This window comes from Malus domestica, chromosome 11 (genome assembly GCF_042453785.1).
Source record: "Malus domestica chromosome 11, GDT2T_hap1".
Taxonomy (NCBI): Eukaryota; Viridiplantae; Streptophyta; class Magnoliopsida; order Rosales; family Rosaceae; genus Malus; species Malus domestica.
Window position 1 is genome coordinate 14,442,424 of NC_091671.1, and position 18,075 is coordinate 14,460,498.

The window sequence follows — 18,075 nt, forward strand, 5'->3', positions numbered from 1 at the left end:
TACATGCCTTTCTAATTTTAGTGATCCATTTCTTGCAACTCGAGCTCAATTCCTTGGAACTTGAAAATCCCTTTAACGAAATGTAGACAGATTCTATCCCTTTGGAAATGTGTCAAACTAAATAACATCATTAAATCGGTGAAGACACAATTCAAAGTTATATTGTTTGATGGGTTGAAGAGTCTCACGGATAGATTACGCTCCTGACTTGAGTCCATAATATATAGGGATTCCTAGCCTTAAGAGTACTGAGTTATGTCCTGACACGCTGAAAAATCTCCAGTGTTCTCACCCCACTTATTATACTGAGCGTCGATCGAGGTACTGGATTACATTTCAGAAAAACACGATAACTTGCACGGGAAGTCACTCATTGGCATAATCAACATTCCACAACATAAAAAAATACTCCTCATTACGACCTGATTTCATAACATGAAAAATTGTGGTCTGAATTCATTTACACAAGCAATTTAATCAGATAAGCCCCAAAAACCTGCTTATCGTCTGAACTCTTTGTTCAGACCCAAAAAATACGAAGGCAGTGAAACAATAAAACCCCATTTTCTGGTTACGGAAAAATTGGACACTTTACAGTAGAGCTCCAAACCCCCGCCCAACCATTTTTTTATTTGGGAAGTCACAATTCAGCTTCCCAAACTTCTCAATGTGACTGAATGTGCTAGAGGCTCAGAAACGCCGGTGGGAAGTAAAGAAAACTGAAATTTCCATATTTGAGTCTCGCCTTCTCAAAAATCAAAAAATTCAACAACCATCAAGAAGTCATTACCTTGCAACTTCTCGTCCAGGAGATCTCACTCCGAAACAAAGCTTGAAGCCTTAGAAGGATGGCAAAAACAGCTACCGCCACTCTCTGCACTGGCCACACTTCCAGCTTCCATTCGCCGATGATGATTCAATCCAAGGAGAACACTCACTGTGTATCAATAGCCCACAGTTCTGGCAGGAAAGATTGGGTGATGGTTCTTGAAGTGAACATACCTGACATTGCATCATCTCAACTGCAGATTTTACTTCATCACTGAAAGTAGCCATGTTATATTGATCAAGGCCTCCATCCTGGAAAACTGTATATTGGTTTTCCAGATTTCCAGATTCGTCTACAAGTGCTTGGAATCCATCAAACTGGTCACCATCATCAGGTGCCAGCAACTCATTGATAGTGAAGACAGTTTGCGGTTCCATATTCTCGTAGTTTAGATCTTCATAGTCATGCACCATCTCACCTTCAACTCCATTCATGGAGTTATCCCATCCAACATGGGATGGATCAAAGTCCATAGAATTTGACAGGTAATTCGTTTCACCATGTGTAGATATTCCAGGATGAGATATGTTACTCTCATGAAAGGCATCTACATCCTCTTCACGCTTAATACCCCTCCTCACTGGTAATTTCCTAGGCCCTGGCTCAGCAGTATTCCATTGAGCATTAACTTCCGAATCGTAATCTGTAACTAACTCGACTTTAGCGAGAGAAAAGAGAAGAGGATCACCATCCTGCATGGGCACTTCCTCCATGGGAAATATTGGAGTAGCCGGTTCGCAGACTTTAGAATCAGATATGGAAATGGTTGCAGAATCAGAGTCTTCTCCAACTGTTTCTTGCTTTGGACGCCTAGTGTGAACCTTCTTGTTCTCTTGCGTCTTTATGTTTGTAGGATCAGTGTAAGGACACACAGGTGATTTTATCCTCCGACACTTGCAACACTTGAAACCAGCCACTTCAGAAATCTTTGCCTCGTCAAGCTCAACAGCTTCAGCATGGTACCAATCTGCATCACCACAAACACAATCAATCTTAGACACATACACACAGGTGGTACGAGAGAGAGAGAGCCAAAAATTCCACTTGTGGGAGCACACTTACTTTTGCAAGTTTCGCAGCATATATACATCAGATCTGACTGATATGCCATATGGCACAGGTGACAAACAGGATACAACCCATGCACTTCTGAACCATCCGCAAGAAGTATATTATTAAGCCGGAAATCAGTGTCAGTTTCAGGGCCCCCCTTCTTCTTCCATATAATACCCCAAGAACGAATGCCGTGACGATTTTTTGCTGCCAAAGCAGAGTCTGAAGTTGCCTGTTTCTTCTCAGAACGAGTCCCCTGCCCTCTGACATGTGTTACTGGTTGATTGTAGTTTTTAGGCCTTGCAACACTGGTGACTGTTATGGGAGTTCGATATTCCTGCATTTGCAAGTGCAAAGGACTAGTTGGAGACTCCTTCAAGTTTTCATTTTTAATGAGAGCCCTTGCATGGTAGCACTGCTTGCAAGTGATCAAAAACTCAACTTCTTCTTTCGTAGAAACTGTTGAACTTATGGTACAGTCCTCATGACAATAACCTGACAAAAATATAGAAGAAATTGCAAACATTGATGAATAAATTTTACACCTTTAAGATGTTGGTATTTGATCATATGGTTAGCAAATCGTGCATTTTAAAAAAAGTTGGTAGTTACTTAGCCACTCATGCATAATTCACATTTTTAAGAGATTCCTAATTAAAACACTGCACTCGTAAAGGCCAAAAGAAGGTTCTGTCAATGTACCTTGACAGGCACAGCACTTGACCGCATTCCTGAATTACAACAGAGAAATAATGACTCAGTTTTTGACATAGCAGTATAGACAACTTAACAATTGAAAAGAATAAATTGTATGAAGTAATTACCGCATTAAAACATTCAGTTGACATGAAGAGCAGGAACACAAGTCCAGATTATCTCTCTTACACACAAGATAAAAAAATATATCCCTGCGGGGAACCTTCCACTGCTGTTTCTGTAACTTGCGGAACATATTCAAAGGCTGCTCAGCTGATGGCAAAAGAGCTTTGCCCAACCTTTCTTCATATTCTTTAATCAAATATAAAGGAATGCGCAGTTCAGGAAACCAAAACTTGTTATATCCATCTTGACTTTCCTCTGTTTCAATGATACTCTTCATTACACGGTTAGGCAGATGCTTTTGACCACCGAAATCAACCCCATATATGCTACTGTTCTTCACAAATTTTTTATCACATATATTTGCATTTCTAAAAACAGAAGCTTCTGTCTCCACACCCTTCCCATCAGGGAGGTTCTGCTCAGGACGAACAAGATCACTCCATCTCAGGTGACAATCCAAATATCTGACCTGGTGAAATATTACAGTTGAAGTTTCTTAACAACATACCTCACGAACTTATAGCATGTTTGGATGTGCTTTTACAATGACTAAAAGCGCTTTTGGTGAAAATGTTTTTAGAACCAATCTTTAGTAAAGATGAAAGTAAATCCTGAAAAAGCACTTAAAAATGCTTTCTTGAAGAAGCACATAACTGGCGCTTCTTGCAGAAACCACTTCAAGTGCTTTTGGAACCCAAAATCATTTTTTCTAAAAGCGCTTTCAGTCATTTTAAAAGCACATCCAAACGAGCCCTTAATATGCGGCCAGGCCAAGAGATATATAAAGAAAGCGAGAGGGGTGAACAGAGCAAGGAATTTAGGTATTTGCAAGTTAATAACAAACCTGAAGCGCAAGCTGTGATGCATTCTTACTCATTTCAACTGCAGTCCTCCATACTGATTGTCTGCTTCTTTTCGGAATCTCAGAACCATCAGCATAAGATATACCAGAAATTTTCTTCCAACCACCTAACAGACCACAAAAAAGCCATTAGTACACATCCCTACCCCTCCCAACAGCGCTGGAAATGAAAACCTTCAATAGTTCAAAGATATCATACAGGGAAAAACAGATAGTTTTGCAGAAAGGCAAAGACAGAAGTTACCTTGGCGAGCTGCTTTTTTAACCAAAGAACGAGATAAAATTGCTCTCTGAAATATAAGCTTTGATAGCTTCCCACCTTGCCACCAGACGAAACTCTGGTCATGGCAATCATCATCTTTATCATCATGAATTGCATTCTGCTTCCTGCCCCTCCTGTTTGGTCCGTGTTTTTGTGTTGTACCAACAGAGCAAGTTGGACTTTGAATCATGGAAGAATCAACCAACCAATCATCCACAAGCTTTATCCACTCCCCAGACAGAGCAATGGTTCGTATATTTGCCTCAAGCTGCAGATAAGAGACGGATCATCCATCAGAACATATACATAGACATGAAAATATATATCACAAAATAATTCACCCATTTATAGGATATAAGAGGCTAATAAACCACAGGTCACAATTTAGGGGAGAACCTACCAAGGCATCTTATGGAACTTTGAGCAACACATACACACACACTGCTGCTATAAATATTGTATAAGAACTAACGAAAAGCAGAAGTAGGCACTATACTGCAACCAAAGTAGTAGAAAAATACAAGAGGCTTATTTCACTAAAATCTTCCCGTGCAGATTCAGGAGCATAACTAAAACGTTTTCACAAATGCTAGAATAGTAAAGTGATTGCACTTGTATTGCACTGATTCCTACTAAATTTGTATAACTTGGCTGGCATTGGTCTCTCTCACATCTCTCTAATCCTTACTGGCCAGGTAAAAAAGAAAAAAAATCTTATATATGACCAAAAGACAAGCAGAATGAAACTGATCAATGAAATTGAAAATTTAAATGGCAAACTTCTTCAAAGTTAATTGCATAATTGCCAATTAGTAAGAATTTCAAAATCTCATGCTTTCAGTATATCTACTGAACTTAAAAGTTCAGATTGAAACTCAAACCAGATCGCAAAAGTTAGATATACATGGAAATAATTGTCCCTATAATCCTGCAACAAATTTTCCTAATAAGTGGTTTAAAATTGGTCCTCTGATTTCAGTAGTCCATTTAACCTATCCAAATTCATTTTAGGCATCACTTGTCAGTAATTGACATAAGAAGCTAATGATGAGGGGCATATCATAAACAGTACCATTGGGTTTCATGTGGTGGAGCTCATGGAGGATAGAAACTAAGGCCCCTTTCACTAACCGCTACTGCCTAGTAGAAAAGTACTGGACCAACTAAAATCTACACAAAAAAACCAGACACTAGGATATTAAAAACTTACTTCAAGCAATAGAGCTTTTATTGCACTGAAAGTTGATCCTTGATAAATTTGTTTGCGCCACTGGTTTCTATAATTTTCATTGACAAATGGTCCAGTTACTAGGCCACGTAAACTCTCCTCCATGTACAATACATATGTTGCAATGCTTACAATATTCCCCTCCCCATTCTTTATAGGACCCAGGCTGGCAAGGGTCTTCATAGTACCTTTGGTGGCACTCAAAGCAGCATGATTTAGCATACATCCTCTCTTGCTTGAAACTGAAGCCTTACAAGAAAGACACCAACCACATCTCTCCCTTGGAACCTCCACAAGCTTCTTTTCAGAACTTGGCCAAAAGAAACGTGAGGCTGTTAATGAGAAGGCTTTTGTTTGCAATGAAATGTTTGCAGATGCAGCTTTCCTGGGATTGCCTAAAGCATGACTATCTGAGACCCGAGTTTCTTCTGATGATATTGCAGCAAGTTTGGAAGCAGCAGATGCAGCAAACTCCCCGTGCATATAGTAATTTATGTATGCCTGAGGTTTATAAAAAGCCCCCATGCATGCATGCTCATTGTGACAATTGTTGATGTTCCCTGAGGTGCATGTACTACGAGGTATTGCAACTGAGCTTTGGTGGGTCAGATGAGATGGATCAGCCAGCTGGCTACCAGTAGCAGTTGGTAAAGAGAATTCCATTTTCTGCCTTGTACGTATCTTGATAATCAAAGGCCGGCGCTCCTGTGGTGTACTGACCCCATTGCTCTGAGAATTAGGAAGGTCAACTTGAATCTTATCAGAGACATTGAGAGATGAAGCTGCCATGTAACCTAAGTTGGTTTCACTTACACTAGTCACGTGATTCTCAGCCTTAATTGGAGTTGTAACTGTATGATTTTCCTTTCCAGGCAAAGGAAGTGACTGCATAGAAGATTTTGCACCTTCCTTTGTATTTTCCAATGGAATTTCTGTTTCAGTCACTTGTGGAAGAGAGAAGACACTTTCTGGGATACTCCAATATTGTAAAATTGCCTTGCAGACCTCTGAGTATAAAGCTGTATGTTGGCCAGATGAATGTAAAACTTTAAGGGCTTTTGGAATGTCATTCCGATTGTAATATCTAATACATGGTTCTGTGTTGATAGTCGCCTTGAGCCTGCAAAAATCATGCCAGGACATTAAAAACCGGATAGGTTGAGTGACATTCCAAATGAATGAGTAGACATTAAGAGCAAGACATAGATAGAACTAAAGAAAAAAAATCAAAGTCTGAGGCAGAGATGGAGGCATGTCCACAAACCAATAAGAATGATTTTTTTGGAAAAAGGGTTCATCAGTAATTAAAATACGTAGCAAACACAACAATGGGGGAACTAAAAACAAAAGATGTTGAAAACATACACCAGTAAGTGGTTGCAAGTACCCATGAAGATGTGCTCGTAGGAATCGATGCCAAATATTTGTGCTCCTTTAACGGATGTTCCCATCGTAATTGTTGGCCCAATCTTATTAATTGTGCACTCAGGACAATACCAGGACCCTTCCGGTATAGACAATTTCATAACACCTATACACCTCGTGTGATAAGCAGAAGGACACCCATCACAGCAAAGCAAAGTTCCATCCATGCCACAAAGCCGACATTCATCAGAGTTACGATCTACATCATCCACGTCCTCTTTCACACCTTTGGAACTAAATGAATTTGCATTACCAGATGGCCGATTAATTTCCACCTCTTCTCTGTCCTTCCAGGCAGAAGTTTTGGAACATCTCGGATGGACCCTTCTTGGCCCACTTACAAGAGGATTAGTCACTTCTGCATCACAATCTATTCCGACTTCTGATTCTTCACGCATGTCTAATTCATCTCTCAGATCTTTAGCATCTAAGACATCATCGCAAAGGATTTGCAAATTAATTAACTTTCTACCAACTGATAATAGATAATACTCCTTGTCCAAAACCTCATTATAAAAGCCTTTCCACTCTGGTCCTTTTGCATATCCCATAATTGTCAAATACTGGACCAAGTAAACAGGCCAAGTCAATGTATCAATCAAGTTCCAATCAATGCACCTGCAAATAAATTGAAAACATAATCCCAAAAGTTTAGTAATGGAATGGTAAATACAAACATCAGATATATCTATATAGAAAAATACTTTACTGCAATTATTTTTCTGTTTTTAAAACATAGTACAAGAAGGGAAACTCGGTTAACACCATATGCAGTATGCACTTGAAGCTAATATGGCTCCTTCAATATAATGATATTGTAAAAGATCCAATCAACTAATGCACTGAGAGTTGTATGTATATGTACCTCAAACATTTTTGTGCTACCTCTGAGCCATCAGATGAGAGTGTTTCAAGATGACCCCTCAAGGCACGCAGCAAAGCAACATGAATTGCATCCAACAATGTGTTTGGAGCACGGCAATTAAGCGACCCCACAAAATCATCCAATGTAAATGGGTTCAAGAACAGGGAGATGCTAAATGATCGCAAGAAACCATACACGGAGAAAAGATGTGAAACATATTGCTCTGGCACACCTATGGTTCCTGAAGAAGGCGGCAACTGTGGCGGTGGGACAGACGGTGGCTCATCACCAAAACCCATATCCTTATCCCTTGCATACTCACTCGAATCACTAGACGAATCATCACCACCTTCAATTTGAATCTCATCACTTTCGATCTTTACTCCACCACCCAACTCACCGAATGCAGGTGAATCAATCCTATCCACCTCATGGGCTGATTTTGTCACATTCTTATCCAACCCAGCTGCAGTTTGCCTACTCAATTTCGACACCAAATCATCTAACTTCTTCCTCCTAACGCTCAAACCAGTGTCAAGATCATCATCACGAACAAGGATGCCACGAATCTCGCCACTCTCCAAGTCCTCGCAATCGCCATCTTCGTAATTAACTCTGTACAACCCGGCATCGTAATACACAACTTTCCCAAGAAAAATCCCACTCCTCCCGAAGTCTTTCAACACATATCTACCCACCAACACAATCGACCTTGTCTCAACAACCCGTTTCTTAGCTTCAGGACCCGATTTCCGGTCCTTTTCATCCTCCGCTTTATGCTTCCTAGGGCGACCCCTTTTTTTAACTACCGGATTGTCCATTTAGCCAATCCGATCGGATTCCAACCCGAAATCAAGCCGCCACAAAAACCCTAAGCTTTTTACCCAAAATTAAAGCCCCTCTCCTATCCCTAAGCAGTAAGATATGGATAATACTTCATCTAAAATGCTGCAAAATCCAGGTGGGTTTGGGCAGATCCTGTCGAACCAAAATACAAAAACAATCGAGGAGTGAATCTAAAATTGTTCGAACTAAATTCCAATAAAAATAGCATTCAGATTCAAAAAATTGTGCTTTTTTTTGTGTGCTTCTGATTGAGAAAGGGAATAAATATATATGTGCAACTGCGGTACCTAGTTAGGGTTTGATAACCGCCATTAGAGACGCCTCTGGGAGCTTTGCGAGAGAGAGAAAGAGAGAGCGCCAAAGAGAGAGCGCCGCAGAGAGAGAGAGAGAAAAGCCCTGTTGGGAGAAAACAACTGCCTCTCCCCCCTATCCCTGCCCGAGTTAAATTGTCACGCGTGCGGGATATCCATGACTCGGAACTCAGTTTCTTCACGAGTCGCCAGTTTGAACTCGGACGAGTTGGGGTTATTTAATTTTTTCGTGGCGCAAATTATTGCGGCGCATGTTTACCAAAATTGAAATAAATACGTATCGGCAGGTTTTTTTTTTGTGCTGCGGCTCTATGATACTCTGCGGGCCCACTTTTTTTATAACAAAAGTAAGATCCGTTTTTCCATTTAGGAAATTTTTTATAGTTCTTTATTTATAATTGAAATTTCTTATATTCGATTCTCCCTAAATACGAACTTGGACACATTATTGTTAGCTCATTGTGAGTCTAAGACCTCTCACAATGGGCTAGCATTTTGTCATTTTAGACTAGGGGGTGTTGGAATGTTGAAATTGTTTATAAGAATTTATAGAAGTAAGGGTATTTAATCAAAATTTAAAAGGAGTTATTTAAGTTGTAGAATTTTGAATGTGTCCAATCATGATTTTATAAAAGCCATGGTGTACTTAATAAAGATTTGATTTTAAAAGGAATTTGAAAATGAAGAATTTATATGGATTTAGAAGGTTTAACAAAACATGCCTCTCTCCCTAGGGTTTATAGGAAATTCACAGTCTATCAAAATCAAAACTTCATGAAATTTCATAGATTGTAAATGAATTAAAAAAATTTAAAATCTCAATTGAATACAAGCTCTAATGAAAAATAAAATAATATGTTCATTTGAGTGAGTGTGATACACCCAGCTTGGCGTTACAAATTCAACCACAATATGAACTTTATAAAATATTATATGCATACAATTACCATTGCATCGAATGTCTTGTTTTCGACTCTCTCACCTCCTAATATCACTTGTAACAAACACACACAAATCATTAAATAATATGTTCTTTTTAATAAAAAATTATTTTGCGCTTCAAACTGTCTATAACTAGAAAGGAAAATACATTTGTAACGAGTGTAGAATGAAATTTTTGAAATTCTAATAACAGTTCTCTGAATAATGTCCAAGTAAATGAAGTGGAATATTAAGAAATATTGTACCAAAAATATAAAATATTACAACTCCATGGAAAATTCCACTTTTATGCCTTTCTCTATTCAAAAATCTATGTCGAGACTTGCAAATTACTATTTCTATAAAAACAGTACAAACCAAAACTTGTATTTTTGTATTGGCCCCACCACCCAAGACCTAGGCAGCCTATGAGTGTTGATTTTTCCACGTGTCAGCTAATTAAAACGGATTGTAACAATAGATAGCTGCTTGTATCCGTACCCAATCCATTCCCCAGCATAACTGCTTAGGCGTAATACATATCAGAAAAGTTGAAAACCCAAAATATTTGCGTATGCGTAGGGTTGACTCAGTCAGAGTAGCGGTGAGTTAACTCAGTAAATCAATCTGACCAGAGTGCATCTTTAAAAGTGGCCGTGTAGGCATAATGGCACACATTTTCGTTATTTTCCGTTCACTGCTATGCTGAGGAACAAAAAGACACATTATCCAGCAAAATGGCAGGAAAATTTCCCCTTGTAGAATTCCTCGCCAAAGTTCTTTAAAGTTTCGAATAAATAAATGGTATTTCAAATGTAATTGGTACAAGACACAAAATCAAATGTAAAAGTTTAGCATATCTGTATCCAATTTTATCCTATCAATGGTTTGGCTTCCTAACTTTAAATATATTTGTTTGGACCTGATTTTGCACACACTCAGTTTATATACTCTAAGTTGTTGGATAATATAGATATTAAGGATCATGATTAGTTTCCGGATAAAGGTTGAATCAATCACATAATCAATTTAGGTTTGGAGTCCTAGTTAAAGATGGTAAGACTTGGCGGCCATAGAGTTTCGGCTGAGAATTTTTTCTGAGTATATTCAAAGAGTACATCCGAGAGTTGGAATATTATCAGAATTTTACAACTCAACAGAGAGTATGCCAAAGAGTTGGAATATTATTAGAATTTTACAACTCAACAGACTTGGCCATCACGAAATTCACGCCTATAAATATGAGGGTTTGCAATGTAAATAGCCATTTTACCTCAACAAAACAACTCAAAACACTCCACGTGAAACCCTTGTCACAATCCAAAGAAAAAAACAAAATATCCTAACCCCCTCTTGTCAACATATATTCTGTTTGGATAAGTAAACAACATTGTGTTTACAACTAGCGACACCTTCAGTTCAGATACGTAAACAACAATATAGCCATAGAACCAGACGATTTAGGAGTACCTGTTTGGTCGGTTGGTTATCTGTCTAGGTCTCGATTGGTGAAGAGTTCTTAATTCTTTCACCTAAAGAAGTCACTTAATTAGCCACGGTGAAGTGAGGTGTTCTATGATTGATTACTCTCAGGTGCATTTCATAGTTCAACATTCAGATGATCGAACCACGTTCATTATAAAAGACACTTATCTTCTTTGAGTACCTTTGCCTAACAGCTTGATACCAATAAGGCGCACTTATATTCTTATGAATATAGTTGAAGTGACCGAACCCAGAGCGCAAGATCCTAGACTTCGTAGTGAATTAAGCAACCTTATCTTCAAGTTTTAGAACTTTAGATCGAGAAGTGTTCCTTCCTCTGTTGTAGTTTCTCAAGTGCAGAAGTTAGCAGTGCATTCGACACAATCATCCCCACATTATTCTACTAGCCTGACCGAGCGTGGTCACGAGTTGGTACGGCCACATTCATTAGAAGTAGGGATGACATTTCAAACTGTTAAACCTAATAACCATAGATAGCCACCTGAATTGAATAGATTTTGGGATGAAAATTCGTGTATATTTTGGACACAAGGAAAAACTGGAATTGTTATTCGATTATGGTTTCAGATATGGATACAGGGGTCCCCGATCTTTATCCATCCCTGAATCAGACCCAAATATATAAGTATAATATATAATATTCACCGAACCTTTTACCTTGACAATTACAAAAGTTGCATTTTGTGGGAAAGTTTAAAAGTTTTGAATAAAAAACAATGAGAATTCAATGGTGTTTATGAGACAGATCAAAGATCAGCCAACATCATCAATATTTTAATTTCAATGCTCTAATTTTAAAATTCAATACTCTAATTTATCCTCACAAGTTTTAGAATTATTTGACAATTTGTTTTGTCTTTCTTCTTAGGAATTGTTATTGGCACTCCAAAAATCTCATTTTGCACCCCAATTTTTCTATAATTAGAAAGAAAAATACACTTGTAAGAAGTGTAGAATGAGAATTTTGGAGTGCTAATAACAGTTTCCTTCTTGTTTAGTGGTTGTTGTATTTGCTTTTGTTATCATTTTCTTTTTTTTTCAGTGGACTAATTTATCATATTTGGCTTATTGGTTGGATGTGGATATTTTGACACACCCCGATCCTAGAATCAAGGCGTGCTGGCCATCACGTGAGTGTGACGTAATCAAAAGTGTGACGCGGAAGTAATGGATAAGAGAAATACGAAGAAATAAAAACCAAATACTAACAATACTAACCAAGCAACGTGCTAGAGTAAGTTTAAGTGTGAAACACACATATTCAGAGCATAATTACTAGGTGCAGTCAAGTAAGACCATAACTAAGTTACAACACCCGAAGGTGAGTCCTACATTTATGTAGTATGTTAGTACGCCGTGGAAATCCTCGTGGGCCACCAACGCTGCTAACTAGAACCTGGAGGGGCGCAAACCAAAATTGAGTGGGTCAGTAAAACAAAGCTTTTTGAAAATATTTCAATTAATAACATTTCTAACCCCTCGCTGTAAAACCTGTATACTTTCCCAGAAAATAACATAATATATATAAAAATCTTCATATATCTCAAATCACAATTCTTTATAAAAAATCAGAAAGTATGCCATACTATAAATGTCAATAACAGAATAAGGATGCATCAATATAACAGGTGAAATAATGAATCAACCGGAGACCCTGCAGTTGGTCATGTACGGTTAATTCTAAAGCTCAATATCCAATCCAACCGGAGTCACCGCAGTGACCTGTACGGCGCTACTCTGCACATAAATCGGAACTACCTGAAGTAGTCTGTACGATAAGAAAGGTGTAAGAATACACTCTAGTGCTTCTCTCATTAACAACTGTATAATAATCTAAAATCACCTACAGTCGGAACCACTCTATGGTCTGTACGACATGTCGGAACCCTCTCATGGTCTGTACGACATGCACCTACTTAGATCCAAGGTGAGCGTGCGGTGCAGGGTGAATAATATAAGCACTAACACCAGGGGTGCAGGTTTGAGCTTTCAATACAATTCACATCACAATAAATTACATGATTAACATAAAACTCACCTAATACTCACATGTGCGTCCACATCACCATTTAACGTATATATGCATCAAATACTAATTCATATCATTCATAATATGCATGCATGGCATTTTAAAAACATACTTTCATTTAAATTCAATTTCTGGGAAATTCAGTAGTATATAGGTAATAACAGAAAATAACTGCCCACTCACTGGTAAGTCGAAGGGTCGTAACCCCCGTGACGTCCTTGAATGCACTTGTCCTCGGGATAGGTATCACCTATATGCGAAACAACTATAAAAATGTTAATTAAAGCACATAACCGACAATTCGAAATAACTTCTCATACGATGCTCAATTTGGGTATATGAATATACCACAATGACCTACTTGACGTCACGGACGTCGAGGTATCTTTAGAAAAAAATTTCGAGGCCGCACGCACCCCCACGCGCCGGGAGGGGCACGGACCCACGCGCCCCCACGCACGTCACCTTCTTCCTCCAGTCGCCGGACTGGTTTTGCCGATCGCCGAAAAACTGGAGATTTTTCAATCTCCTTGTTCTCCATCATTCCTCCACCATTTCTTACGTATAATATATCATAATGAAGATCTTGACGAGATGAACACATCCATACCTGCCTCGACCCCCAACTCGCTGGGGATTCACCGGAAAAAGCCTTGAAAGTTCCTGCCGAATTTGAAAAGTTCCGTTCTTAATCCTCCGACGTCCAAATTCTACCAACGACGTACCCCGAAGCTCGTGAGGACCTCTTTAAGCTCACTGTGAGCTTAAAATTCTCTGAAACACAATGTTTTACGTGTGCATGAACAGTGCCCAATTTCGGAGTTATGGTTTCACGATGATATCGAAGGTCTTAAGTTCTAAAATTAGTATATTTGAACTCAGGGACTCAAGAGGAGTTCGATTCTTACCTTAGAATCTTCGATCTGTGAAGATTTGAGGGCTTTGTTCTTTGTCCGTACGGTTTCAAGAGGGAGAGAGTGAGAGAACTGAGAAGGAGGAGAGAGAGGGCTCGAGGAAGAGAGAGATGAGGTGTCCTGTGTGTGTGTGGTCCATACAAAACAAACCCAATTCCAAAATCCTTTAATCCTTAACCACACAAAATGCATACAAAATAAATCCACTTAATTTATTTTCCAAGAAATTAGGAGAGTATGCATTATTCCAAATAATATGTCACATGTACCTTAGTACCCGTCAAGGGCAATTTCGTCTTTTCACATCAACAATAATGTAATTCCGGGACGGGTTGTGACATATTTAATGACGAAATAAGTTACTATTATCTTATAATGCGTCAATTGAACGAATATATTTTTAATATTGTTGATGCATAAAACTGGATGTCTTGGAACAACGTAAATCCGACTGTGAATCTGCAAGAAAGTAAATAACACCGATATTACAGACAGATTGAAAAAGAAAAATTGGAGCCAAGAAAAAGGACTTGAAAACTCACAAAAAACCGAAATCTTATAGGAGTCCTCTATTTCCATCATTTTCCTTCTTCAAAATAAAAACAGTAAAACTATAATTTGAGTGTGTACACATATATATATTCGATAAAAAGCATAAATAAAAAATTTCAAAACAGTAGTAGAGATAACAAAAATGATAAAAAAAACATAAAAATTATGAATCAAAAGTCTAACACTTTTAACTCACAGGAAACTTTGTAACCAGTTGCAAGTGGCTGCATCCTCGTTGGTGACCAATTGCAAAGTCGCCTTAAAATCAGCTAAATATGCAAATGAATACACATATGGGTCATATATGAAGCTTTGAACTAAAAGTTGGTACTCCTGCTTTACTGGGAAAGAAATAGCAGAGAAAACACAAAATAAAACGTTTAATTTCAAAGTTATTTAAGGGGAATGAAGAAATTAATTTGAATTTAGGTGAAGAAAACACTTGAAACCAAGGGAATCACAGTAAGTGGAAAAGGATTTGGTTGGTGTTTGTTTACCTTGGAATTCCAAAGAATTTGGAATGGATTAGAAAATGCCGAGTTAGAGTGGGAAGGTGAAACGTTTGCTCCTGCTCTGAGATTGATTTGTGGGTTTCTTTGTGTTCTCAGCGGAAAGCTTTGATTGTCGCAGGGTTTGCATACTTCAGATGAATCGACTCCATGGTTGCAGTTTACGAGTTAAGACACATATTGAAACACATAAAGAAATCGATGATAAAAAATGATGGAAGCTGAGATGTGTGAGAAAGAAAAGTGAAAAGTAAAGGAAAACGTGAGAAGAAGTAAAGTCAGAAGACGCCAATTGAGAATATATCAACGCCCATCATTGAAAATGCATTAATAAGCTAAGAATATATGTCAAAACAATATTTGAGCCAACATGTATTTGAAGTGTAATGTTCTAAGATTAGGAATTGTGTAAATGTTTATGTGTAACTAATATATTGTGATAAAGCATGAGAGAAACAACATAGCTATAGATTGAATATAATAACCTATAACTGATTGGTGATGCAAGGAAAAGTATCGGCTGATTCTAAACAAAGTGGAATATGTTCAAATAAAAGTAATTGAAAAGGAAGTTAATAGATTGTGTCACTGAATCAAACTGAAAACATAGTAATGTCATTAGATTTTTTACTTCAAAATTTGATGTCATTGTTTAGATATTTTGGTGTAAATGGCAGAATTGAATCAAACAGGTTGAATAAAAACAACACTTGAAATAATTTAAATGATGACATTGTTAATCATGAGTTAATTTATTAATATTTTTATTGTAAAAGTGAAATGAAATGTGTAAAAAGATGGATTAGATATAGCGAGTTTGGTGCCTCTTTGTATATTAGAGATGCAGTATGCTGACTTCTTTCAGCCTCCATCATTTGGAGAAATAATCATCACTTCCATCTTTTCTCTTCAGAGGAATTGGTTGCTATCAATTTATACACAAAGACTTTCTTCTTTTGATCTATTGTAAACACATGGCTAATTGGTTGGTTGTCCAAAGAGAGGTTTGAGTTGATCATACAAAAGTATAAATGTAGATGCTCTCATTGAAGATAAACTCTATACATTAACTTAACTCATCAATGGTCAAGCAAGGAATAAGCTATGTATTCAGAATAGGTAAAATGAAGATAGTTTGTATATATATTAGTAGCAACCAATTCTCCTGAAGAGAAAGGTCAGTAAATATTGAATTTAAACGGAAGTCATCAAGAAAAGAAAGTTAAGAAAACATATTATTAATTCGTTCCACTGTGGTTGAGGATTTAGGCCATACCTAATAATCTTTGCTTTTATAACCTGCTTAAACATATTTGTTGTAGCTACAACTTGACTATTGATTTTGTTATTTGTCTTCTTTTCATTGAATCTTCGGAAGAAGAGGTTAACACCTCACTGTACATTTAAAGACCATCAGAAACGCAATTCACTAAATTGAACTGAGTTAAATGCAAAAAATAGAATATAACTGGATCATGAAACTAACTGTATATGGAATTCATATAAAAATTCCAGCACTTAACTTGAGTTTGAGGTTCAGTTGATTGAAAAATTTGGTTCAAATAAACTAACACTGGATCCTGGCTATGCTAATGAGATATTAGGTATACAACAGTTTTGCACATGTATAAAGGCCAGCAAATTAAATTCCTACTAACAATTGAGTGTCAAATATGCTAAAAAAAAAAAAAAAAAAAAAAACGGAGACATTACTCACAAAAAATGATTTCAAATGTCCATCACTTATGTTGGCAACGAAGGCCACGCTTATTGAGATAATGAACAACTTTCTCACTGTAACATCCCACATCGACTAACGGAGAGGAGGTGATGTGCCTTATTTGTACATGTCCACCTCCTATAGCATGAAGCCTTTTGGGAACTCACTGGTTTCGAATTCCGTCGGAACTCCAAAGTTAAGCGAGCTTGAGCGAGAGCGGTCCTAGGATGGGTGACCCATTGAGAAGTTCTTGTCTGAGTTCCCAAAAATAAAACTATGAGGGAATGGTAAGTCCAAAACAGACAATATCGTGCTACGGTAGAGCTGGACTGGGATGTGACATAATGGTGTCAGAGCCACTCTGCCGTGTGGTGCGAGTGTGCCGACGAGGACGTTGGGCCCCTAAGGGGGTGGATTGTAACATCCCACATCGACCAACGGAGAAGGGGTGATGTGCCTTATATGTACATGCTCACCTCCTATAACATGAGGCTTTTTGGGAACTCACTGGTTTCGGATTCCATCAGAACTTCGAAGTTAAGCGAGCTTGGGCGAAAGCAGTTCTAGGATAGGTGACCCACTGGGAAGTTCTTGTCTGAGTTCCCAGAAAAAAAACCATGAAGGAATGGTAAGCCCAAAGCAGACAATAGTGTGATACGGCGGAGCTGGATTGGGACATGACATAATGGTATCAGAGCCACTCCGCCGTGTGGTGCGAGTGTGTCGACGAGGACGTCGGGCCCTTAAGGGGGTGGATTGTAACATCCCACATTGACCAATGGAGAGGGGGGGTGATGTGCCTTATATGTACATGCACACCTCCTATAGCATGAGGTATTTTGGGAGCTCAATGGCTTCGGATTCCATCGGAACTTCGAAGTTAAGCGAGCTTGGGCGAAAGCGGTCCTAGGATGGGTGACCCACTGGGAAGTTCTCGTATGAGTTCCCAGAAACAAAAGCATGAGGAAATGGTAAGCCCAAAGCGGACAATATCATGCTACAGCGGAGCTGGACTGGGATGTGACAGAACGGTATCAGAGCCACTTTGCCGTGTGGTACTAGTGTGCCGACGAGGACGTTGGGCCCCTAAGGGGGGTGAATTGTAACATCCTACATCGACAACGGAGAGGGGGTGATGTGCTTTATATGTACATGCCCACCTCCTATAGCATGAGGCATTTTGAGAACTCATTGACTTCAGATTCCATCGGAACTCTGAAGTTAAGCGAGCTTGGGCGAGAATGGTCCTAGGATGGGTGACCCACTAGGAAGTTCTCGTCTAAGTTCCCAGATACAAAACCGTGAGAGAATGGTAAGCCCAAAGTGGATAATATTGTGCTACGGTGGAGTCGGACTGAGATGTGACACTCACACTACAAACAAATAAGTTAAAAACAATAACAAAGAAAGAGAAGACGATT

At 38.4% G+C, this 18,075-nt stretch overlaps 1 protein-coding gene and 1 non-coding gene across 2 annotated transcripts; both read right to left on the reverse strand.

Moving 5' to 3' along the window:
- Window positions 1–398: 398 nt before the first annotated feature.
- On the reverse strand, window positions 399–8,691 carry LOC103448007 (DDT domain-containing protein PTM-like). The gene is made up of 10 exons (XM_017335844.3): window positions 8,480–8,691; window positions 7,347–8,324; window positions 6,422–7,099; window positions 5,039–6,176; window positions 3,811–4,096; window positions 3,549–3,673; window positions 2,707–3,173; window positions 2,585–2,613; window positions 1,892–2,377; window positions 399–1,796 (listed from the first exon to the last, which is right to left on the reverse strand). Exons 2-10 carry the CDS (start codon window positions 8,165–8,167, stop codon window positions 862–864), a joined length of 4,965 nt encoding a protein of 1,654 aa, XP_017191333.2. The 5' UTR covers window positions 8,168–8,324; window positions 8,480–8,691; the 3' UTR covers window positions 399–861.
- A 7,040-nt stretch (window positions 8,692–15,731) lies between these two features.
- LOC114819886 (small nucleolar RNA Z103) lies at window positions 15,732–15,834 on the reverse strand. Its single transcript, XR_003767184.1, has one exon. It is a non-coding gene; the product is annotated as a small nucleolar RNA Z103 (small nucleolar RNA).
- Window positions 15,835–18,075: the final 2,241 nt, after the last annotated feature.

Bases quoted from the DNA above. Each gene is read 5' to 3' on its own strand.
- LOC103448007 (XM_017335844.3), bottom strand. From the start codon at position 8,167: ATGGACAATCCGGTAGTTAAAAAAAGGGGTCGCCCTAGGAAGCATAAA. The intron at 4,097-5,038 runs GTAAGTTTTTAA...TCTTATCTGCAG, and splicing joins TAAAAGCTCTATTGCTTGAA to CTTGAGGCAAATATACGAAC. The intron at 2,614-2,706 runs GTAATTACTTCA...GTTGTAATTCAG, and splicing joins CAACTGAATGTTTTAATGCG to GAATGCGGTCAAGTGCTGTG.